Source organism: Pseudophryne corroboree, chromosome 8 (assembly GCF_028390025.1).
Source record: "Pseudophryne corroboree isolate aPseCor3 chromosome 8, aPseCor3.hap2, whole genome shotgun sequence".
Taxonomy (NCBI): domain Eukaryota; kingdom Metazoa; phylum Chordata; class Amphibia; order Anura; family Myobatrachidae; genus Pseudophryne; species Pseudophryne corroboree.
Genome location: NC_086451.1, coordinates 78,905,391 through 78,932,007, shown reverse-complemented (window position 1 = coordinate 78,932,007; position 26,617 = coordinate 78,905,391). Strand labels below are relative to the sequence as shown.

The 26,617-nt window shown below is 45.0% G+C and overlaps 1 protein-coding gene across 3 annotated transcripts in view; it reads left to right on the top strand.

Moving 5' to 3' along the window:
• Positions 1–1,672: 1,672 nt before the first annotated feature.
• The window catches only part of ASS1 (argininosuccinate synthase 1), a 215,048-nt gene continuing 190,103 nt past the window's right edge, over positions 1,673–26,617 (top strand). The window contains exons 1-3 of one of the 3 annotated variants that reach the window (XM_063936716.1): positions 1,673–1,740; positions 16,970–17,029; positions 18,932–19,046. In XM_063936716.1, coding sequence (XP_063792786.1) covers positions 18,939–19,046 — 108 coding nt within the window. In that variant the 5' untranslated portion in view covers positions 1,673–1,740; positions 16,970–17,029; positions 18,932–18,938. Of the gene's footprint in view, positions 1,741–3,563; positions 3,641–10,138; positions 10,159–16,969; positions 17,030–18,931; positions 19,047–26,617 lie in introns of those variants that run through there. The other 2 variants (XM_063936715.1, XM_063936717.1) reach the window with 2 other exon arrangements.

Below are 26,617 nucleotides of genomic sequence, written 5' to 3'. Positions count from 1 at the left end.
AGCTGCTGGGTGACATGGAAAATGTGAACCGTGTGGGGTCCTGAGGACCGAGTTTGAGAACCACTGCACTAGAGGTATACCGTGTAACCATGGCGACAGCACTACTCCTCACATGTCAACAAACAAAACAGGCGCCACGTGCACGTCAGTCCTTGCGCTTGCCACCCTACAGGCTCAGTGATGCGGTCACTACGGGTTCTATTCCCATTCTATGGGTGTCGTGGACACCCACGAGTGAGAATAGTCCCTGTTGGTCGGCATGCCAACCGTCGGGATTGTGAGGGTGCGGGATGCAGGGGGAGGTAACGTGACCGGCGGTCTCTCCTGACCGCTGGTCACACAGCTACATCCCCCCCTTGCTATGTCCTGTTTCATAGGACATTGATGCATTTAAGCAGAGTCTACCTATGAAAGGAGGCCCTATTGGAGGCGATGCGGTTCATTATTCCTTCGTCCTATATGTCTAAGGGCTTACCACCAGCAAAGTCCCCTAAGGCTTTTACAACTATAACTATGCAGTGGTACCAGGGGTGTAGCGAGGGTGAAGCGCAAGCTCTGGGCGCCAAAAAAATTAGAGGGCGCATCACCACCCTCCCTCCTCACGCTGCACTGTGGACTGCTGTATAGCAGCTGCAGAGCAGGAGCAGAGTGGGCGCACACTGACTCGGACTCAGAAAATACAGTATGTAGGGAACAGGGCAGGCCAGAGGTGACAGCAGGAGGCGCTGACAGCCGGCACATGCTGCCCACCCTCTTTATATGTCTCACGGTCTGCTTGTAGCTGTGCCGCAGGTTTACTTCTGTCCTGCAGCACCATTCTTTGCCCCTGTTGCTGTAGCACCTCTCTCTGCCTTAGTTCTGCATCATCTCTCTCTTTTCTGGAAGCTGCAGCATATGTCTCTATTTCAGATGCGGCAGCACCTCTTCCTGCCCATGCTTCTGCAACACCACTCTCTGTCCTGTGTATAAGCGGCTATAGTGGGGTGTAATGTGTATAAGGGACTCTATTGTGTGGTGTAACGTTTATAAAAGGCTCTACTGTGTGGTGTATTGTGAATAAGGGGCTCTACTACGTAGCATAACATATATAAGGGGTGATACTGTGTGGTGTAATGTGAATAATGGACACTACTGTGCTGTGTAAAGTGAATTGGTACTATTCTGTGGCCACACCCCATCCCCATGAAGCCACACGCCTATATTTTTGATGCACCCTGAGTTCCACAAGGCCTAGAACTGGCTCTATCACCAATTTAGGATTTTTTTGTATTTTTTCTTTTCAAATGTTACATGCCACCACATGTTGGCTAGGCCCTTGATTCAGTACAGGGGAGGGGGCGCTAAAACATACCCTTGCTCCGGGCACCATGGCACCTAGCTATACCTCTGAGTGGTACTGTAAATCTCCGGATGGCATCAACAGAATAACAGCAGTAACAGTATTAAAAGAAGTGCTTAAAAACAATGAAATATACAATCAGTAAGCAGCTAAATATTGTGGCTGCTTTTCCTTGAAATCTATAATGGCTGGTCACCTCTATGAGGTTCCCAGGTGAGACAGCCACCTTACACTGTTCCATGTGCTGCTACTCTATGCTGGCTGTGTTGTAATAGCACAGGGAGGCAGACAGGTACTGGGGATGACGCTCTTACCACACCTCCCTCCTGCCCTCCCCTGTCACAGGCTGCTATGTAAAGGATCAGGCAAAGCCAGAGGCTACATTGAGATCAGCCAGCATCGTGAGTACTATACATCCCTTCCTCCTCCCTAACACTACTCCCCTATGCCACTGCTTACATGCTTATGCTGCTCTCCTGCTGCACGCTTTATTCATAGTCTTCTCCTCTCCAGCCATGTCTGTCCCCAGTCACTCTCCCCCTGTGTCTGATTCCCTCTACTCCTGTGTTTGTTACATCAGCAGCGTCTCTGCCTGGTTCTGTGAGTGAAAGACATGCCAAGGCAGGAACCTAAGCTGGCCAAATGATTTGGTGGTATGACAAAAGGCATTGTAATATATATATATATAACATCAAGTTTGGGCACCCTATGCTCTCCAGCCTTTTCTTTTGGATACAAAGCTCAGCCAGCTGGAAGCTGTAGTTCATACTTGCCTACCTGACCCTCTCCATGAGGGAGAAAATGCTCTGTTCCTGAACTTTCGTGGTAATGTATGATTGCCATCACCTGTGGTGAAACGCCTTCTATCAATTAACTAGCTCACCACAGGTGATGGCAATCATACATCACCAGGAAAGTCCAGGAACAGAGCATTTTCTCCCTCATGGAGAGGGTCAGGTAGGCAAGTATACTGTAGTTCCTCAATAGTTCAAGCTAAATCTAAAACAGCATAGACTTTACATGGGGTAGCCAACCCTGGTCCTCGAGAGCTACCAACAGTTCATGTTTTCCTGACCACCTAGCTGGTGCACAGGTGTATTCATTACTCACCGACACTTTTTAAAAGATCCACAGGTGGAGCTAATTACTTCACTTGTGATTCTGTGAGGAGACCTGGAAAACTGTTGGTAGCTCACGAGGATCAGGGTTGGCTACCCTGGCTTGCACTATACAATTATCTGGCAGATCATGTGCTAGATCTGGCTGGCTGGAATGAAAATCTGGTAATGGATGAGAGCAAATAGATATACCTAAAACCTAGAACGCTGAGAAACTCTGGATTGGAATATAAAATGTTGGCATTATTTACACAAATTGTGACCAATCACTTGATATACCATGGATATTTACCATTTTATGGTCGGTCCAAAAATGTTTCAGTTTGGGTTTGAGTCGGTTAAAATGAAAATAACTTTTATCTTAACTTTTTTTTAAAAATGTATTCTGCCCAGCTGAGTTTTATTTAATTTTCTTCTGGGATAAGTAGGTTTTGTTTTAATACAAATTGGAACAAACATGTTTTTAAACATTACTTAGCAGTACCTGGATTTTGGCACAGTAGATGATTTACTTGTTCTACTAAGTACAATAACAAATATGTGCTTTATTTGGGTTTGGTATGTAATACCGGCGTCCAGGATGCCGAATGTCACTATGCCGACATTGGCATCCCGATCGGTGGAATGCCGGCAGGGTGGCGGGTGCATTGAAGCCCCTTGCTGGCTCGCCACAGATTCTGTTCTCCCTCTATGGGTGTCGTGGACACCCAGAGAGGATGAATCACCTACCTCACCGGTATACCGGCGGTGGTATGGTGCCCCCGTCGGAATCCCAGCATGTATTGTAACTGCCAGGATCCAGACGATCGGTATGCTAACCCCATACCCTTTATTCAAGGTCTGACATAGTTCCTAGAACAGGAGTGGCCAAACAATCAATCGCGATTGACTGGTCGACCACAGACATGCAACCGGGTCGATCGCGACCCGCTGCCCATCCACAGAGGTGAGGAGAACGCAGCGGGCCTCTCCTGCCTGCCGCTCTGCCACTCAGTCTGGTCTCCGGCGGTGACAGCGGAGTGTATATCTCAAATCAGGCGCTGGTTCGTTAGCCAATCAGAGCTCGCAGACTGGCGCCTAGTTTGAGATATACACTCTGCCGTCCCCCCAGACACCAGACTGAGGGGGCAGGGCGGCAGGTAGGAGAAGCGCGCTGCGCTCTCCTCACCACAGCAGCAAAACGGTGAGCAGCACTGTGGGGGCATATCTGGCATTGTGGGGGCATATGTGGAATTATGGGGGCATATCTGGCACTGTGGGCACATGGCACTGTGGGGGCATATGTGTATCTGGCACTGTGGGGGCATATGTGGCACTGTGTCTGGCCACCCCTGTGGTAGAACATAAGACCTATTTCCTCTTTGCTGCAGCCCTGGACCTTATTATTTACCATCTCGGCATAGTATCTACATAACACAAAAGGTATCTTTATTTTGCCTTTATTTACTGCAAGCTACTTAGTTAACATTGCAAATATAACATAACTATGATATTAGCAATATTTTACATCATTGAAATCATTCATGCACTTTCAATTGGTATTGCAGAGTGCCCTTCTCTACGTCTGGTATGTATAACCTGTAGCGGAATATTGCAATAGACCACAGGTTCTCAAACTCGGTCCTCAGGACCCCACACAGTGCATGTTTTGCAGGTCTCCTCACAGAATCACAAGTGAAATAATTAGCTCCACCTGTGTGCCTTTAAAAATGTGTCAGTGAGTAATTAATACACCTGTGCACCTGCTGGGTTACCTGCAAAATATGCACTGTGTGGGGTCCTGAGGACCGAGTTTGAGAACCACTGCAATAGACCATCTGGCCCCTTACACCTAGGATTAGCCATTCAGTTTAATATCTGTCCGGTCAGTTAACCTTGGGGTCAAGCTGAATGCTGAAATCTATGTACACTCAATGGGCCTATTTCAGAGTTGATCGCAGCAGCAAATGTGTTAGCAGTTGGGCAAAATCATGTGCACTGCAGGTGGGGCAGATATAACATGTGCAGAGAGAGTCATGGAACATCAATCAGATGGACGCATGCTAAGAACACTGGGCCTAATTCAGATCTGATCGCAATAGCAAATTTGATAGCCAATGTGCAAAACCATGTGCACTGCAGGGGGGGGGGGGGGGGGGGGGGGGGGGGAGGGAGTGAGTTAGATTTGGGTGGAGTGTGTTCAATCCGAAATCTAAATTGCAGTGTAAAAATAAAGCAGGCAGTATTTACTCTGCACAGAAACAATATAACCCACCCAGATCTAACTCTCTCTGCACATGTTATATCTGCCCCACCTGCAGTGCAGATGGTTTTGCCCAGTTGCTTACAAATTTGCTGCTGCGATCAACTCTGAATTACCCCCAATATCTCGCAGGAAAGCATACCTCCCAACTGTCCTGATTTTGGCGGGACAGTCCCATTTTTCACGGTCTGTCCCACCCGCGGGTCGCAGTGTCCCGGGGATGGGGGCAGTTGGGAGATTCCCCCCCCCCCCCCCCCTTTCCCTCCCCTCCCCCCTTTCCCTCCCCTCCCCTCCCCTCCCCTGTCACTCGCTGCTCTGATGTCCCCCCTCGACCATCAGCAAAGTTCGGAGGTATGGGAAAGTCATATTACAAAGAATTCTTTAGGCCATTGTTTCCCAACCTTGGTCCTCAAGGCACACCAACAGTCCAGGTGTTAGGGATATCGAGGCTTGAGCACAGATGGTTACATAAAAATACCTGAGGTACTAATTAAGTCACCTGTGCTCAAATATGGCTAGCCTTAAAACCTGGACTCTTAGTGTGCCTTGAGGAGCGTGGTTGGGAACCCCTGACTTAGGACATAATACATATCTTAAGTCATTATTGACCATAGGACACTAAGGGGTCCAGGGTCGGACTGGCCCACAGGGGTACCAGGGAAACCACCAGTAGGCCCCACTGCCTGAGGGCCCATTCCTTCCTCTAGGGATCAGATTCCAGACTGTGCACTTGTATTATACATGGTAGATATGTTGTATTACACTGCATTAGACTATTGTGTATTTCAAGCCTATGTGGAGGCTGGCCACACACCCTTTGTAGGCTGGCCACACCCCTACATATGGTCCCCTATCACTGCATTCCCCCGGTGGGCCCTTCATGCCCCAGTCCGACACTGAAGGGGTCTGTTCATAAAGCAGTGAAAAGAGTGGAGAAGTGAGCCTGAGGAGAAGTTGCCCATGGCAACCAATCAGCTGCTCTGTACAAATTGTATAGTATGAAAATTATAAATGTTACTTCAATGCTGATTGGTCGCCATGGGCAACTTCTCCACTGGCTCACTTCTCCACTTTTATCACTGCTTAGTACAGAGAGGCAGGAGAGGCAATGTTCATTGTCTGACCTAATTTGGCAAAATGCCACTGCAGTGTCAACAGGATTCCATGGTAACCCCAGACTGAGAGCTTCCTTTTATCTAATTAGTGACCAAGACCGGGATCTAAGGGCAGAGAATAGCAGCACTGGTAGAAGAGGCTGTCAGTATAAAAATTGTTAATCCTTCAACTACTTGCCTGGCTTGGTCGCATCTGATGCAGCCATTTCCCTGACACTGGCCTCTGATGCAGCCGTGTTGGCAAATGCCAAATGACGGTGGAGTAAAAAAAATCTACCTCTATGGAACTACACATCCCAGCATGCCTTTCAACAATTTTAGCATGTAGTTTAGCTGGAGGTCCAAAGGTTCCACACCCCCTACTCTAGGGCTACAGAAAGGCGCCAGGAAGACAATTGTCTTGCAGACCTAGGGGTTGATTCAGAGTTGATCGTAGCTGTGCTAAATTTAGCACAGCTACGATCAGGCACACTGACATGCGGGGGGGACGCCCAGCACAGGGCTAGCCCGCCCCGCATGTTAGTCCCTGCCCCGTCGCAGAAGTACAAAAGCATGGCACAGTGATGATGCTTTTGTACTTTAGGAGTAGCTCCCTACCAGTGCAGCTCCTGCGCGCTGCAGGGAGCTTCCCATCGCTGTGAGGGTCGCAGGGTCTGCGTGTGACGTCACGCAGCCGCCGCGGCCCACCCTCCCAACGGTTCGCCCACGACTGCATTGCCCGGACCGCTCCCCTTAGATGACGGCATAATGCCACCGTCACGCCCAGCGACCGCCTCTGCCTGTCAATCAGGCAGAGGCGGTTGCTAGCTAAAGACAGCCGTCGGCTGCCTGGCATGCGCCGGCGCCGCAGTCCGCACAACACCGATCAGGTCTGAATTTGCCCCCAAGTTCTTAGGGCTTAGGGCATTGGCTGTGATTAGCGAATCAGCCAGGGCTCACTACAGACCCGCAATCCTCAAGCACATTTTTTCTTTTGTATTCAAATGATTTAAATGATGGCTATTTAAACTCGATACAGTATAATTTCATTAACAAATCTGCATGTTTGTTAATAAAAATTATACTGAATCAGGTTTAAATAGACATTATTTACATCATTTAAATAAAGAAAAGACATACAATTTTGGGGGCATTTTTGGAAACACAAATTGGCCGGTTAAATGGAATTCATAGCTGGTATTGTTCAAATCTGCATTTACTGTATGCTAAGCCATAAGGAACCCTATCTGAATGTAACAAGTCAGGTGTTACAGAATTCTAGACTGATAGAGTTACAAGTGCCCTCTTGTTCTTTAAAGGTTTGCGAGGCAGAAAGATGAATTAGCCAAACAAATTGCTGGAAACGGGTTGGTATCTTTATACCGGCGCCTGTCATCCCAGCGGTCAGAATCCCAACCGCGGGATGCCGGAATGACGGCAGCTGGGGCGAGCGCAAAAGAACCCCTTGCGGGCTCGCTGTGGGCACTCCCTCCAGGGGTGTCGTGGGCACCCTAAGTGGGAGAATAGGTGTCGGTATCCTGGCGCCGGTATTTTGAATGCATCCTGCTGGAAACATCTGATCTGATGTAATAGTATAATAAACATATTGATTCAGAGTTGCACACATCAGTTTTGTGGGAAGAGCTGTTACTCCGCACTGCACATGCGCCATGCATTCCCACTATTGCTCAAATCCGGGCAATTCAGTGTCGCACACGTCTTCACTTGCAGCTGAGGGAACGTAACTGGGGGCGACGGTACGCTCGCACATATTATAAGTGTTCCATGGGCATGTAGGCATTCTTGCTGCATCTGTAGAGGTCTGTCTGATTTCAGACGGGCTTGCAGCACCAAGGACAGGGCTGGCACACACGCGCACTGACAGTGAAGACAGCCACTTTCACAAGCAGACGCACAGGGGCAGTGCAGCGGCACAGATGCTGGTGACTCTGGGTATAGGCGAAGATCTGCATTTATTTACGCACGATGCAGTCATATCTGTACGCTGCTGTGAATCAGTCCCATTATATACTTATTTGCTTGCAGCATGCAATTTAACAGCAAGACAGCCCATGCTTTTAGGGTGCATGTATGAGTTTGTTCCGCATTGGTCTTCCATTTGAATGAAGTAGCACGCATCTCAAATAGAAACGTAAGTAGGGATCACTGTTCCCTGTGAATCACGAGATGCCTTCAGACGGCCACTCTGGGCAACTAAAAGAGGACTGATCTAAAGAATAGAGATGAAAAATAAATGAATTCTAAGCTCAGAGACAGATCATTATGACACCCAGCAACGCTCCTACAACATGGGATGAATGCCTGTAATTATCAAAGAAACAAGCAGATGCCCGTTATAATACCCATCAAACTAATTATATGCTTGTGCCTCATTCCACTATACCATATGTATACATTTCATAAAGTTAGAGCAGTTATATATGAATTCAGAAAACGTACAAATATACGTCCATTGCACATATGTCTCTAATACCCCTTTCACACCGCAAAAATAACCCGCTATTGACCTGGTATATTTAAAGAAGGGTTATTCCCAGGTTACATACCAGGTCAGGTGCAGTGTGAATGGATTACCCAGGTCGGTGCGACCTGGGACACATTCACTGCATAGGAAGAGGCGACGTGGAGATGATGTCATCTCCCAGCGCCGCACGCGCCCCCAATGTCAGCTCTGTCCCCGCCCCTGGATGGTAACCCGACCCGGCAAGATGGCGGTATATAGGGTCTAATGCTGGGTCCCACCCGGAAAGGACCCGTTTTCAATTCCAGGGTGGGACGCGGCACTGCAATGGGCAAGTGGTATAACTGGCTTACAGAATCATCTGGAGCACCCACTAAACATACAAGAAATATTATTATCAATATTTAAAATGGACTCCAGAGCTCTGGGCTGTAAAATAAAACCATGCCTAACATACTTGGCTATTTAACAGTTAATACAATTTATAATATTATATTACAAATGAGGGTAGCATAATGTGTAACTGCACTATTATTATTTATCATAAATAGCTCCGTATATATAACGCACACATACTGTATATCCAGTGTCGGACTGAGGCATGTAGGGCCCACCGGGGGAATGCAGTGGTAGGGTCCTATGTTGGGGCAGTGACCAGTCTGCAGAGGGGGTGTGGCCTGCCACCTCATTGGTTTGACTAACCATTAGAGAGTGCAACATCTGGGCCCCTTCATAAATATATGCAGTAAATTCAGCTGCTGCATGCATGATAATGTACCAGATTAATAACAGCAATGCACTGTAGAAAACACCATAGTCCAGTATAAGGTAACATATGTATAATGTATAATTCAAGTGCACAGTCTAGAACCTGGTCCTTAGAGCAGGAGGTGGGCCCCCAGGCAGAAGGGCCCACCGGTAATTTTCCCCTGTACCCCTGTGGGCCAGTCCAAGCCTGTGTATATCCTGCAGTGCTTTATAGAGACTATTCCAGTCATTCACATCGGTTCCTGAACCAGTGGAGCTTACAATCTATATTCCCCATTACATAGCTAAATAACCTACCATATTTTTTTGCCTGCATTTCATCTGGTTTTAATCAGCTAGAGAACCTGTGTAATTCATGAGTATCCCAGTTTATAAGGATAGTATGGTAAAACTAAAATTAAGGGAAGCGGAGAACTCTGGCGCAAAATATAGCTGCCCAATCAGGAAAGAGAAATAGCAGCTAAAATGATAGTAAGCAATTTGATCCATTGTCTACTATCATTTTGGTACCATATACTATATGGGTAACTCCGTATAGAGGTTATTCTCTGCACCTAAGAGGTGAGTGCTTCTACATGTAATGGCGGAATTTCCCAAACTCAGTCCTCAAGGCACCCAGGCAGTCCAGATATTAAGGATAACTAATACAGAGCACAGACAGTTTAACCAAATTGAATGAGGTACTAATTAAATCACCTGTGCTCGAGCATGGTTGTGTGTACACATGGTGAGATTTATCTGTCCAATCTGTCTGGTGAGAACAAAAATCTGGTAATGGATGAGAGCAAATGACAATAGACCATTTGCTCCCAACCACTGGAAAATAGACAATGGTTGTTCAAACAAATAGGTTAAATCAGTTTGTTTGGAAAAATGTGTTAAATCAATAGTTTTAATCCATTTTCCAGTGTTTGGGAGAAAATGGTTGATTGTCATTTGCTCTCATCCATTGCCAGATTTTTGTTCTCACCAGACAGATTGGACAGATAAATCTCACCATGTGTACTTAGCCTTAAAACCTGGACTGTTACGGTGCCTTGAGGACGGTGTTTGGGAACCTCTGTGTAATGGTGTGCTGGGCATATATGCTAGTATAGGAACGTGCGGAGATTGGGGTAACTTGATGATCGGCTGTAAGCTTAGATGTTCAGATCAATATATGAAGAAATCCTCACCCTTTTACTTGTCAGATACTCCCAGATTGCAGTGCACTATTATCCTTTTGATGTATTTGAACGTGTTCAAGTTAAAATGTATACATTTCTGTGTAGTGTTCAAAAAGTTCTCTCTTTTTTTTTTTTTAATTTTTATTATTTGAATTCGATATTATTGGGACTTTAAATCTCACAGCAGAACTGGCAGCTAAATAAACAGCTCCCAAAGGGGTTTTCTGCATGCCATTGTATCTAATGCAGAGCTGTGTGATATCACAGGTCAAACTAAAAACTTTAAAAAAAGTAAATAAAAATCAGATGAGCATAGATGGAAAATACAAGAACGTATTTAGAAAAACTTACTGGAGTATTTATACAGTCCAGAAAAGTACAGAGACATGATGGTGGAGATTCCCTTTAAGCAGGTACAATTACCAATGGTATAAGAGTAGGAGATAATGGCGGTGGACACAGCAATGAGCGCAATTCAGATCCGATCGCAGCAGCAATTTTGTCAGCTAATGCGCAAAACCATGTGCACTGCAGGGGGAAGGGGGGCAGATATAACATGTGCAGAGAGTTAGATTTGGGTGGGTTATAATGTTTCTGTGCAGGGTAAATACTGTCTGCTTTATTTTTACACTGCAATTTAGATTTCAGAGTGAACACACCCCACCCAAATCTAACTCTCTCTGCACATGTTACATCTGCCCCCCCCCCCCTGCAGTGCACATGGTTTTACCCATTAGCTAACAAATTTGCTGCTACGATCAGATCTGAATTAGGCCCAAGGTTCTTAGCGTGCGTCCGTCTGATTGATGTTCCATGACAGGTGACCACACCCTGTTCTCAGAACTCCCACCTGCTATATTACACGTCCTTGTTATACGGCATTCCTGGCTTCTCGCAGTTACAGGATCCAGATCATACAGATCTGATTTTCACAAGTGGAACTGTGGGCCCCTGGTCTCAGGAATCCCAGCTCTAATTGGAGGTGACATGTGCATCCTGTGTATTTTACACTGGTTTCACACATCACTGCTCCCGTGTTCTGTCCATCCCAGCATAAGAAATATTCCAGTCCAGACTACCACATCAGAGCCGGCCAATATGATGCCCTAGGCAAGATTTTGGCTGGTGCCCCCTAGAACCACCGCTAGTTCCGCCTCTGACCCTGTGCCCCTTTCCCAGCACCAGCACCCCTCACCCATAGCAGTCCTCATTTTAGTGTTTCTACCCCCTATATTTTACATAAGAACAGTGCGCACATTTGGCGCACAGCCCAAAAAGGGTGTGTTCTTGCTGGGAAGGGGCATGGCCACACAACAGTACCCCTAATTCAAATTACGCCACACAGTACTGCAACTTTATTCACATTACATCACACTGAATTGCTCTTTATTCATATTACACCACACCATATTGCTCTTTATTACCATAAGACCACACAGTAGTGATCCTTACACATGACACACATTATTAATGTCCTTATAAACATAATGCGCCTTACATACTATACCAACCTTTATTAATGCCCTTTTACACATAATGTCCCTTATACATATGCTGCACATTATTAGTGTACTTATACACATAACACACAGTGCACCTTACACATGTGCTGCACATTATTAATGCATTTATGCTCATGACACACATAATGCCCCTTACACATATGCCGAACACTACTGCACAACCAACCCACCCGCACACAGCACTCACTTGGCCGCTAACACTGTGACCCCAGCCTGTGCTTGGATACATACATCTTGCCTCAATACGCCATGCAGCAGGAGATGCCTGGCGTGAGTCAGCTGGCAGCTCTGCTAACGTCGGGCGCCTTTATGAAAATGCATCTTATTTGCATTACTGTGTGGCTATGATGCACAAGCAGCTTCTGCTGATTAAAATGATATGTGGCATGCCTATATTCTGTGGGCAAGTGTGGCTGTATCTGCCTATGACATGCTACATTACAGTGATTTCCAGAAATACGCTGTAACGTAGCATTTCGTATGCAGATACAGCCACAGTCACACACGGAATACAGGCATGCTGCATATTATTTTAATCAGCAGAAGCTGATTGTGCCCCTAGGCATACCAAATGCCCTAGGCATTTGCCTAGTTTGCCTATGCCTAGGGCCGGCTCTGACCACATACATGCAGAAAGAACAACGTGAGGTTCAAAAGGTTTCACCTGCAGCTTTCACCTATGTTTGGTACCATCGTCCTCCTAACTTACTACTGCCCTGCTAATACACTATGGGCCTGATATTCATACGTGAATAACATTGCTGCCATGAGCCAGTACTCAAAAGTACTTCATTTCTGTAAATACCCATTTCCTTTACTTTTATTGGGACTTAATGTGCACCTTTAAGTGCATTTCGATGTAAAAGTAAAAGTCTAGGAACCAGGAGTGGGATGGCCACAAGGTGGTAGCATAGAGCTCCATGTATTAGGGGCAACTAAAAGCACTGGGTGAGTAACATGATGGGGGAGTTTTACCAAATAAAAAGGACAACTGGCGTGTTGCTCATAGCAACCGATCAGATTCTGCAGTAGCTTTCATGTATCTAGTTACGTACTTTCTATAAAATGAAAGCTAGAACCTGATTGGTTGCTGGAGCAACACTTCCGCTTGTCCTCTTTAGAAGGTCTTATAAATCTCCCTCATAGTCACTGAGCGCCTCCTGTAGTAGTGACTTTTATTAAACTCCCTTCCCATTCCTAATTGCTATGGACACAAAGGGCGGTATTCAATTCTTTTCACCCCCTTCCACACCAGTTCTGTTTCTGCTAATGTGCGTGGTATAATCATTTCAGCTCGCTACCCTCGCGGTAGCGAGGGCACCCAACCCATTACGCAGCTAAACCTGATTACTATGGCCGCGATGTTCATGCACGATAACGGTATCACTTTAGAAAGGAGATTGGGCGTGATATATCATTTGAATACCACCAAAAGAGTGGTGGTGGAGGGGTTAATAATTATTTAAATGCTCTCAGTCCAGCCCTCCTCATCTTCTCCCCTCCACATTTTAACCCATTGAGGTATGTAAATTTCAGTGATGATTTGATCCTGTTTATTATATACTTTCTTGGAATGTTCTGGAGACCCCAGTAATATTGTAGTCCCGGGAATGTAGGCTTGCTGGACTCCTTGATAGACTACTTCAACAAAATTTTTTCTAGCAGGAAGGCTAGCAGTACTAAAAGAAAATGTCAGCTCTCAGCAGGGCCGTCACTAGAGGTGGGCGAGCGTTGCCACCATCCCCCACGGAACCTGCTTTTGGCTTTCAGGATGCTATTCAGCTTAGAGAGCCGCAGCAGAGCTATCCACAGCATCCTTAGGACGCTCCAGTCGTTCAGCTTCTTCCTGGTCCTGGTGATTATGCCCTATCGTGACAGCATGACATCTTACATTTGGGTGGGCAGTGCAAGTATCAGAAACAGGTACCCCACCTGCACGCTGCAAACAAAGTCGGCCTACGAATCTCCCACGAGATGGGTGAGTTGTGTGCAGGTCCCAGGGCAAAATGATGCGAATAGGACGCACAAGCAGATTTTGCCAATTAAAATGATATTAGGCATGACTATATTCTGTGTGTGACCGCGGCTGTATTTGCATACGAAATGCTATGCTACAATGTTTTCCTAGAAAACACTGTAACATAGCATTTCATATGCAGATACAGCCGCGGTAGCACACAATATAGGCATGCAGCGTCTCAGTCCACCAAAAATTACAAAAGTACAGTATACTGTATCTCCAGAACTGACTTGGGACTGACTTGCTGCTGGGTTACTCACCTGTCACCCCATTCCTGATTCTGGCTCCTCAGCAGCCATGTCACATCTGTCAATATCCTGCATGTCAGTTTCTTGCCTGAGAAGTCTGCTCAGCATACAAACTGCAACACATTCAGTTTGAGCATGGGACTGAGGGGGTGATTCCGACTTGATCGTAGCTGTGCTAAATTTAACACAACTACAACCAGGAACACAGACATGCGGGGGGACGCCCTGCCCCGCATGTCAGTCCCTGCCCCGTCGTTGAAGCACAAAAGCATTGCACAGCGGCAATGCTTTTGTACTTCAGGAGTAGCTCCCGGCCAGCGCAGCTTCTGCGTGCTGGCTGGGAGTTACTCGTCGCTGCCCGTGACATCACACAGCCGCTGTTGCCCGCCCCCCGCATGGTCCAGCCACGCCTGCATTGGCCGGACTGCGCCCACAAAACGGCAGCCAAACACCACCGTGCCGCCCCCTCCCGCCCAGCGACCGCACCGGCGCATGCACTGCGGCTCCGGTGCACGCTCAGTTCTGACCTGATTGCTGCACTGCAAAGAACTGCAGCGAGCGATCAGGTCAGAATTGATCCCCTGAGACACTAGTAATCTCCCTCCAGGCTGATTATGCAATTGAGAGTTGTTCTGTGTGTGTGTTTGCAGATTCCGGAGTACACCAGTGCTATCAATTCCTTTGAGCCTGCTACTGCCCAACGTGCACCCCAGTTTACCTATGTGTACCTTATAAGTATTTCCTCCATCTCCAATTGCTGGTCGCTGATATGTTGGTCCAGTCAGGTGATTGCCCAAACTCCAATGGGAGACCAGTCTGTGGTCACATGACACCCACTGCCTATCCCTGATCAGCCAGGGGTATAAAGGGACTTTCTTGAGAGACAGGATGTGCCAGTGCAATGTTGCCCACAGCCTAGTTGTGTGCTAAGTCAGTGAGCTTCAACAGATTCTTGTTTTTCTGCAAGTGCAGATTACCATCCTGCTGTATTCCTGGCCATCTATCTGCTTTAGTCCGAGATTTCCTGCACCATCGGCTTCAGTCCGATAATCGGCACCATCTGTTTCAGTCTGATATCCTGTATCATCTGTTCCAGTCCGATAACCAGCACCATCTGTTCCATTAGTGTGCTTCAGTTATTCCGGTTTCATCCTAGTGATCCAGTATCCGTTATCATCCTGGTTACTGCTATCTCCTTCCACCTGTGTTAGTCTGGCACCAATATTGGGAACTCCGGTCAGAGGACTGTGACTTGCATGCTGGGCGTAGCTAAGCCCAAACTCCTTTGCGGGGGTCCCTGGTGAAGACCACTGGTGCGTTATACTCCATGCCTTTGTACCCGTTCTTAGTCAATTGCAACGTACCAGCCATCATCATTATCTATTCCGCATCCAGTCCACTACAATATTCCGGTTGTATTCTGTTTACTGAAGCAGTGACTTCAGCTATCAGACATTTTCTGCCTGTACTTAAGTGCTTATTATCTATCCACTGGTTCCATCAAGACTCCGGCTGTTCCACCAGTGCCTCCAGTCACAAGCAGCCACATCTTACTCATCAGTCTATTTCGCAGAAGTGCACCCAAACATCATCTATTCTTGTTCTATACCCATGAGCAGGAATTGCGGTACCCAGCTTTCAGCCACTCGCCCTAGATCCCAATCCAGCTGAGAACTCCAGTTCGGCTCCACAGACAAATCCATTTATGACAGTAGGACTGTAAATGCCAAACCGAGGGGCAGATGTATTAACCTGGAGAAGGCATAAGGAAGTGATAAACCAGTGATAAATGCAAGGTGATAAACATACCAGCCAATCAGCTCCCATATGTAAATTAACAGTTAGGAGCTGATTGGCTGGTGCATTCTCACTTTGCACTTAACACTGGTTTATCACTTCCTTATGCCTTCTCCAGGTTAATACATCTACCCGCATATACTGTCCTGTTGGTCATGTCTTAATAAATGAGCTATGAATAATGAAAGAATGTCAGTTTGGTGGCTTGTTTAAGGTTTCAATCATATTGGATGCATTTACTGTCCTGGAGTTTTGTAAATGTTCCTATTGCAGACAATACGGTTTTCTTTCTTTTTTTTTTTTTTTTTTTATTCCAAGAAAAAGTAATATTCCATAAAATATGTAAAAATAGCATGTGGCATCAAGGAAAAACATAATAGAGCATAAGATAAAAATAATGAAGATTCAAAAAAGAGTCTCTCACCTAGATCTACAACGTGTTTCACAATGTTCAAATGATACATATGCCTTGTATAATATTTAAAGAGTACGCGTCTTCTACACACCATGAGCAGCTATTTTGTGGGGATAACCAATATTCACATAGAACTATTGCTTCATCTTCAGACTGCTTTTGTTCCGCGCCCCACTTCATCCTATCGGAAGGAGGTCAAAAGGGGCAAAGGGCATCCGATCAGATCCCTCCACCCCTGTTTGACACCTTCCGCCAGAAGTCATGCATGCGTGAAACCAAGTTCAAGCATGCGCACTAGCACTACCGAGTCCTAATCAGCAGTGCTAAGTTAGGAATCATGGAGACAGATGATTTTTTGGATCAGCTCTGTCTGCACCAGAGCAATGTTGATTTGCTTCGGTGATTTTGTATCTCCAGCTGCTACTCGCAGGGACTTGGATACTTAATTATTGGGGGGCCACATGATGAATAGGCCCCTCGTAGTGAAGAGAAACAATTTCTTCATTGTGCACTAACTGAGCTGGTGAGAAGGATACGAATGGGGACTGATCTACATGATGTAACATAGGATTCATGCATACCATAATATGATAAGTGTCTTTGAGAATTCAGTTGTACTGTGACAAAAAGGCTGTCAGGATCTCTTCAACAATAGTATATATCTTTTTGCACTCTCTTCAACAATAGGTCTCTTTGGGACCTACAAAGTCCTCATAAGGTTATGTTAATCTAGTTCTGTCTTTCTCTCCTTTTATAGGACACTCTGTGAGTCGCATACCTCACCCGATTGATCTGTTGCTGCAGAATCCCACCGCAGGTCAGTGAGTAGTATTGATCTGTTTTTGGTCTACCGCTTGTCTGAAATATTTGCAGGGGGCAGTGGGTAACGAGTCTACTCTAATTGCAGCCTCTGGAGAGGGATGTAAGTGTAAGAGGTGTTAACCATTAATGATATGTATGTGTACAGCTGTGTCTATATATGAAGGGGCCATCGCCATGTTAGCATGATTCGAGGGTATTATGAAGTCTGTTTAACAAAAATGCTTGTTCTGCGACTGCCATCTCAATATGGAGTTAGCAGAGTTAAATCAAAGAAATATGCTTTATTATGTTTTCTTTATGTTAGAATTTTACAAAGTTTTAGCTATTCTTTTTTTAATCTATAAAGTGGAACTGGCTAGTTGGGTCCCATATGGGCATATCCGTTTAGTCGCCGCCATAGAAAATCAATCTTATTTTCCCACATTAATAAATAGCCACCCCCAGGGGTAAGGTATAGTCCTAGTACCTTCAACACAGAGCTGATTCTTCCTAGGGGGGTCATACATTTTCTTGCTGGTCCATCATCCCTAGGGATTTCATCCCTTTGTTGATCAGCTTGAGCCTGGTTAGCACTATGGATCACCATGCCTTGCGTTCTCCCTACTATATACTATATAGTGCCATCAGCCCTTGCTCAAAGTCTAGTACTGCTTAGTGGAAAATCATACTCCTTGTCTCCCAGATTTTTTCCACTGAAAGCCTAGACTTTAAGGTCCACACGCGATTTTCTGTGCTTTACAAAACAGTATAGAAAAGGCTGCACAGATCCTAGATATCCGTGCAGCGTTTTACACAAGTGCTTCTGTCAGGGAGAGGTCATTTTTTGAGGGTGATTTTTTTTTCCGGACGTGATTGCCGCAGGTTCAAAACCCACTGCTTTGTAAATTCATTCAGACATAAGGGTCCATTGCAGAGTAGAAAACCAATATTATGCTTTTTAAGATTCCTGCTTTTGCTTGTGGGAACTAACATCATCTTCAGTTGGTGTTAGTTTCCAGTGGACAAATTCCTAGCAAGGATGAATTCCTAGCAAGGAGGACCGAAGAAGGATGAGATCGGATCCCTCCACCCCCTCCGGCCTCGGGTACCCCTGGCAGTGCGGCAGCAAGAATTTCCTAGGCTTTGCTTGTGGCAAACACTAAATAAGGGCCCACTAAGCTTGTTGTTCTTTGGTGGATCCTGTAATAACTTCTAAAGACTGAGATGGGCTCTGGGTCAGTGATGAACTTTCACAGAAATATGGCAGGACTAATGGTGCCACTGAAATGTGGTTTTTAGACTTAGCCAACAGTTGTAAGCAAGCAGGGACGTGCGCTGATGTAAATGGCTCAGGAGGCACTAACTAGTACCAGAGCCAGATTTACACACAATATACGAGTTAAAGGGTTTATGTGGGCATTATGTAAAAGTGCAGAGGTATAAACGCTGGAAATTTGGTGAGTTTTGATCAGAGATGTGCGTAAAAGGTAGGCACTGCCTCACCTGCCATAGACTTTTTACTCCAGAGTTTTGGCTATAAAAATTATTAGAATAATATGAAGAAGAAATTTCTAACACATTCTTTGTATGTTCATATACTTTATGCAGTCAAAACTCTGGCGTAAACGTTAGTATGACAGGAAAGGCTCTGCCTCACCTGCCTCACCCCACCGCACGTCACTGTAAGAAAGCATTACAGAACCCCTTAAAGTTCTATAAAACACATCATTAATTTCAATGTGAAACCGGGTAGATCAAAGGAAGGCCACTCAGTGCCTAGATCAAAGGAAGGCCACTCAGTGCCCAACTTATCAGTGAACATGGCAGATAACAGTCAATGTCTTACACAGGAAAGGTTACTAAAGTACATTTAACAACTATTCATATACTGAGATATAACTGTTCTTTCTTTTACCAGAGACAATATGTCCCAAAATAAAGGCACAGTGGTCTTGGCTTACAGTGGAGGACTTGACACATCCTGTATTCTGCTGTGGCTGAAAGAGCAAGGGTACGATGTCATCGCCTATCTGGTAAGTCATGGTGTGCACACAAACGGGGTCCTACCATTTGGCCCTAGCCAAGGATCAGACCAGTGAGCAATTCTGATGCACACGTGTATTCCACCAATAGCCAGGTTACCAGTGTCCGAAAGCTGGAGAACGCCCTCTAACTGGTAAAATGCAATGCATGTGTTAACTCTGGTTTCTCATACCCTGTGTCGACTTGCCCTTGAATGGCCCTAGTCTCTGCAGAACGGTTTGCTCTCACATAGCTCCCCTATCCAATTAGAGGTGAAAAACAGCAGGTGCGAAAATTGTTCGGTTTTAGCACTTTTTTTTCCAATGTTTCACCAATATTTTTTTTACAGGCTATGCAATTTAAATCGCCCGTACAAAAAATAGCACCTGTGCGTTTTTGGTAGAAAGAGGTATTTCTGGAGATTTGGTTTAGCCTGCCTGATGCAGGTGAAACATAATCCCTGATAAACAGTGTCTCGTGCTGGTTTATCGGGGCTAATTGGATAGCCCAGGGACAATTACTGCGGTTAATTGGATATCCCATAGAGTGTGTTACAACGTGGACAGTTGAAGTGTTATCTCTCGTTTAGCTCTAGGTGAGAACTTATATATAATGTTTGGTCTTTCCAATCTGCATATCTGTTGATGAACGTGGTAGATAAACTGTTACCTTTGTCACCATTTGATATGTTCTTTGCAAATGAAAGCAACCGAAGTCAGTAATGCTTGCAAATAAAGTGAAACCTGCCTGAAGATAAGAAACGCCATACATGTAATAGTGCTGAGGCAGCCGCGCACTTGTTTGCAAGTAGAAACTTTAAAGGATAATTCTACCATTTATAGCAAACATTTAGAAAAGTAATCTCCCTCCCTTGCTCTTCATTACCTGGATCACAACTGTCATCCCTGGCACCCCGGTTATTGTCCATGAATACATTGTGGTCTGATTCGTGAGCAGGTCACACGCGGAGACCTACTGTATGTTATTATTATCCTATTGATTGAAGCTGACAAGCTAACTGTACCAGTGCAATGAGTATTGGCGTAAGGACTTTTCAGACAGCAAAAGCATGAAACATCACACTTACATATCCTTTCACTCAACCTTTTAACGTTCAACTTCCTTGGCTGATTTATTCTCACATAATTGGACTGTCACGCTCAAAGGGGCCCATTTATCATAGATTGCATATGCAGTGCGATGTGGGCATGATATTAGCACCCACGATCACCTTGCAGTATGCGATCATCTTGTCGGGATGTATATTCCAGCACATACAGGGACTCCGAAAGGGCTGCTGCGCATGCACAGTCTTGCTGCCCGCCATGCACAGGGCCATTTCTGGCAGAGGGCTGCTGGGCATCCCTGTAGGAACTACATTCCCGATCTATAACACATAGGCTACCTCTATGTGTATAATGGCGGTAGCTGCGGGGGTCAGTCTCCAGAATGTTACTCATTCTAGATATTGGTAAATTTGGCAGCATTGCATTACCCATAGATACGCCAATCTGAGAATCACAGCCCGTAACACTTTCCGGTTATTTCCATGCGTGTGGTTAATCGACATTGTCACTACCACCAGCTGAAGTGACTTCAGCTCTCACCCACACACACAATTATTTATACTTGAAAAATAGGTAACATGGGCCGCTGGGGGTCTTGGGTCAGAAAATACAGAACCAGAACTAGAATTATTGTATTTAATTCAAGAATATATTTAAAGCTTATAGTTACAAAAAAAGTTACAAGATTATAATTAATAGTCACATAAATAATAAAAATTTCAAGAAATAAAGTAAAGGGAAGAAAAACAAGTTCAGATCACCTGTAGTGTGGAACAATGGTATGGAAGTGAAGTCTCTTCCTGTGGTTTTGGTTTCATCATGATTCCATGGATGCCTTTACGACAATGAACACTATCTGTGGAGTGTTTCTAATATTTAAACTCAGTCGTAGCCCCCTCCCCCTGGGATTTCTTTTAACCCTTCCAAAACCAGAACTGATTGATTCTAAGGTTATGCTATGGGGACTCTGGGTCACTCGAGCAGGGGTGGATGCTCTTATCTGTGTTACTGTTTGAAGCCTGGAGACCAGGGGTATATTAACTAAAGGTCAATTTTGTTTGTTTTCATTCGATGTTAGATCGATTTTTAAATTGATGTTGGGCTTCCAGGTTGAAAACACACATTTAAAAATGAATATAAAAAAATCCTCTGCTAGTAAATGTGTGTTTTCACCCTGGAAGCCCAACATCGATTAAAATCGACCTAACATCGAACAAAAACAAACAAAATCGACCTTTAGTAAATATACCTCCAGGCTTGTGTCAACAAACTATAGGTCCATTATACACTAGCCCAGGAAGAAAGTTTCACACCTTGGTAGACAGTGGGGTCGATACAATTCATCGACAGTTGAATAGCGCCGGGAATTAGCTCCCGGCGCTATTCAATTCAGCTCAAGTTAAGTCGGCGAATGCCCGTTCTCCCAGACTTAACAGGTTGTTTTGTCGGGAGAACGGCATTCTCCGACTTAACTCCCCGCTGGGATGCTGATTCCTGTCAGAATCAGCCTTGCGGCAGCACTTTTGTCGGATTTCCTTTCTCGCCCCCGGGGGTGAGAGAAGAATTCCCAACAGTGTCACTTGGCGCTGTATTGAATAGCGCCGGGAGCTAATTCCCGGCGCTATATAACTGTTGGTGAATTGAATCGACCACAGTGTGTCTTTCTCTGGTTTTGTAGATTTGATCCCTGCTGTGTTATACACAAACTCCAACCTCTGATCACTGTTCCATACAGGATTCCAGAGCTATTAGAAATTTGTCTCTGGACTTCTGGTGTGTATGAGTCCATTCCAGCAAAGAAATTAACTTTACAACCATTTGTCATCCACAGACATTTTTCTCAACCAGTGCGAATAATAATTTTTGTTAATCATGTCCATTCCGATATAAAATTTGGCCATTCCCTACACTTAATAATTGCGGCTAACCACCGAAAACAACCGTTTTCGGAGATATAGCCGCAAATATTGTTTGATAAATGGGCGCAAAACTGTTTAACTGTAACCAGTCACAGCACAAGTTGTATGATTTGTGGCTCCACTTTATAGCTATAAACAGAAGTCACTTTTTTTTTTTTTTTAATCTTTTTATTTATAAAGGTAGAGATGACAGGCATATGAAAATTACGTACAGCAAAGAGAGTGCAACAAAATCAGTACAGAGCCGCATATAAGCAAAAATACCTAACAGTACGTGTAACAGTAAAGCTATGAACAAAATACATTTCTCTAACGTCCTAGTGGATGCTGGGGACTCCGTAAGGACCATGGGGAATAGACGGACTCCGCAGGAGACAGGGCACTCTAAGAAAGAATTAGGACTACTGGTGTGCACTGGCTCCTCCGTCTATGCCCCTCCTCCAGACCTCAGTTAGAATCTGTGCCCGGACGGAGCTGGGTGCATTTTAGTGAGCTCTCCTGAGCTTGCTAATAAGAAAGTATTTTAGTTAGGTTTTTTTATTTTCAGAGAGGGGGCACATAAATTTGGCGTAAAAACAATATACAGCAGCTACTGGGTTAACACTAAGTTACTGTGTGATTCCTGGGTCATATAGCGCTGAGGTGTGTGCTGGCATACTCTCTCTCTGTCTCTCCAAAGGGCCTTGTGGGGGAACTGTCTTCAAATAGAGCATCCCCTGTGTGTGTGGTGTGTCGGTACGTGTGTGAGGTAAAAGGCTCCCCTAAGGAGGAGATGGAGCTAATGTGTGTGAGAGGGTGTCTCCGTCGACAACGCCGACACCTGTTTGGATATGTGTAAGTGCTAAGGTGAATTTATGGCACAAAAGATTAGAGAACAGACAGGAAATCTACCCAGGTCTGTCCCTATGGCGCAGAGACCTTCAGAGTCTCACAATGCTCACTATCCAAAATAATAGACACTGATATCGACACGGAGTTTGACTCCAGTGTCGACTACGATAATGCAAAGTTACAGCCAAAATGGCAGAAAAGTATTCAATATATGATTATTGTAATAAAGATGATTTGCATATCACTGATGACTCATCTGTCCCTGGCACAAGGGTACACATTTTAAGGGGAAGAAAGCTGAGGTAAATTTCCCTCCTCTCATGAGGAAAAAGAGCGGGAATCTCCAAACAAGAGACTGCAGCTTCCCACAAAGAATTCTCAGGCAGTATCCTTTCCCCAATAGGGCCAGGATGTGATGGGAATCTTACCCCAGGGTGTCACGTTTGCCCAAAAGGTAGCCCTGATTTAACAGCTATCCTCAGGGATCCTGCAGATAGCGTGCACATTTTGGTACACTACTCAGACCGGCGATTGTGTCGGCATGGGTTTATTGCGCTGTGGCAGCGTGGACACATACCTTATCAGCAGAAATTGAGACCCTAGTATATGTGTGTGTGTGTATATGTATTGACAATGCAAAATACTTTTTGTATAAACAACCCTTTATGAAGCTAAGAACACTGTACGCTGTTTACTTAAGAAGTACCGTAATGGTACGCTATTGGCGTAGCGATCGCTCAGCCGTAGGCGAGACGCTCAAGCGTCACGTTCGCTCACGGCCCAGTGATCACAGGACACGTTATTGGTTATGTCTAGGGTAATGATTCGCTATGGCGTAGCTTACGCTCGAGACCACGAGGAGGTCACCAGCGATGCAGACGCTCACAACACTATACCTTTATGTTAAAACCTTATACCAATGAAATACACTGAATACCTTAATGTGAGTACAGGGTGTAAGTGCAACCTTGTGTAACCTGACTAACTACAAAGCTGCTTGAGCGTCACCGACGCTCAAGTGAACACTTAATACTATAGAAAATACACAGATACTGGTTTAGGTTCCAAAGCCTATTAACTGTATTATATCTAATATACTTGTAAAAGGGGATAACAGTACAAGTGATACACTACAATATAACAGAGACTTCCTAACCACAGAACTAAACAATAAATACAAAAGGACAATACTACACTGACCTAAATGCTATACAATACAATACTATCTAATACAATACAATACTAGCCTAGTCTAGGGGAGATATGAGAGAACAGAACAGGAAGAGAGAGAGAGAGAGAGAGAGATGAGAGAAATTGGCTCACAGAAAGACAATGATTACGGAGAGAAACTTACGCACAAAGGGTATGATCGCCTGCGCCTCGATATCCAGCTCCCGGCTATCAGCAGATAACCGTTGATGAGAGAGTGAGAGCTGGATGTGGTCGGCCTGCCTATTTATGCCCCACACACAATGCAATCTCATAGTCCCTACAATCCCATTGTCCATTGGCCGAAGGAATTCGGCCCTGCATCATAACAAAAGGTCATAGGGTGATTCATACAGGTGGGCTGTGACGATTTCCAACAGCTCAGGTGGGTGGGAAACTGGGTTTCCCGCCGCATACCTGAGTATGTGTAAATAATAGAAATGGACATAAACTTCTTATGTCCATAACTATTCGCACGAGCGATTAATACGCTCCAAACCAACACCGGAATATTGCTAATTAAATACTCTTCCGATGGGTACCAAACACTGCTGTATGATTCCTGTTAGACCCTTCGTACGATATAAAGAGGGATTCCTCAGCTCTGGGACATTGTATTTTAACCAAACTTTCAGAATCTATCAAAGGGACCATGATCTATAAACTACATTAATTGTGAAAATATGTAACGAATGAGTTGCACGCTACGACCACATAAACTCTACCGTAAATACGCATACCGCGCCTGCGAGTGCACGCTATTGCGGGTATGCGCCTCCACGGGAGAGCGTACGCACGCGCAGCGCGGACCAGTGTGCGGTGCAAATATGGCAACGTGCATTGAGACATTTTTCTGACTTTGACAGTCCACCCTTTGGCAGTCAATAATAACTGCCACAAAACATTTAAGGAGAAAAATGTAAGTCAGGGGTTAATTGATTTCCATGGTTGGGTAGGGGAGAAGAGTGGAGTAGGTGTGAAGAGGGTATGACCTAGTGAGAAAGTAGAAGCGTGTGTGTATGAGTCCATGTTTGGAGGGTCATGTATCATCGTGCCGTACGTGTGGTAAATCAAGCTTCGAGGTATTGCGAAGTATACATTTGAATTCCTTCTTATCCTGTGGTACAGGTCTGTGGATGGGCTGTCAAACTCTACCGAGCTCATTTCGGCTGTGGTTGTAACAAAATGGGGATGCACATTTTAGTTGATGATACATGAATGGGGGAGGTATGTGGTTGCTGATATCTGTGCCTGTATTCCCTATCGTCTATGTGTGTCGTTACCTGGGGGTTGTAGAGATGAAGATAAAGAACACTTACGAAAAATGCAATGATATTCTATGTCAGGGAAATGTACATCTGTTGTTGAAGTTGTGTTCGGTATCTGTTGAGAGTCGTCTTCTTTGCGCTGTATTGCTCCTTGGGCATGAGCAAATAGCTTTGTCTGAGCCATCAGATTTACAAAAAATGTTGGGCTAGCGTGAGTTTAAAAATACTAGGGAAACTGGGGATCCATGGCAAAGTTCATCAAGTGTCCATATTTAAAGTTGTCAAATCTTCTTCTTTGGTGCTTGTCTGTTGTCTGTATAGCGTCTCGTCAACTTCCTCGTCCAAGGGGGTCTTTGTATCTTGGAGAAAAGCAGAAAAACAGGTGAAAGAAACGGACCGTATAATCGCATTTTCATCACATTCTGGTTTCTATCATTGGGTCATAAATCAAATCCAGGTTAATTACAGTTTCCTCGCTCCTCAAGCTCATCACTTTTGTACTTTGTTTGCACCTCATTAAAGCCTGCCCGCATCTAAATATCAATCCAATCGATATAACAACACCCAAGATACATAGGAGAAACTTTCCAACATCCATTATGACTCCTTGAGCCCAGTCTCCTAAACCGGAGAACCAATTTCGCGGGTTCAACCATGACACCCAACCAGTCAGCTCATTACCTACAGCAGCAAGGGTGAGATTGTGTTTTCGACGAAATTCCCACTTTAATTGCAGAATATCGTCCATCTTTTGGTCTATGACCTCTACCGGATCCTCGGTGCTATTTGTGATATACGTGCAACACTTTATGCCGTACTGTGTTGCCAATGTAACACAATATCCGCCTGTTACTGCTGTAAGATAATTAAGAACCATCCTATGCTGAACTAGTTCTGTTTTGTAAGCTTGAAGTTCTCTTCCAGTGTATCTAAACGTGTCATCATACATTTCAGTGATATTATCTAACAAATTGGCGAGTGCGGAAATGTATCTATAATTCATCACTCCTCGAGCGGTGCAAGTGAAATCTAACGCTACCAGAACCTGAATCCCGGTGGATTCATGGATAAGATCAGAGGCCGGATGCTCTAACCTTTCTGACAGTTGTCTTTTAACTCGGTGCTCGTAATGAGTGTGAGTATAAGGAGCTTGGGCACCACGGTGTATGTCCTTCATTTTGTCATGTGTAACAGTCATCACTTCAGGCAATACTTTTCCAATATAACACACTCCTTCAGAGTTTGGGGCAAGCCACTTGTACGCCTTTCTCCCGCATATGAAATATGC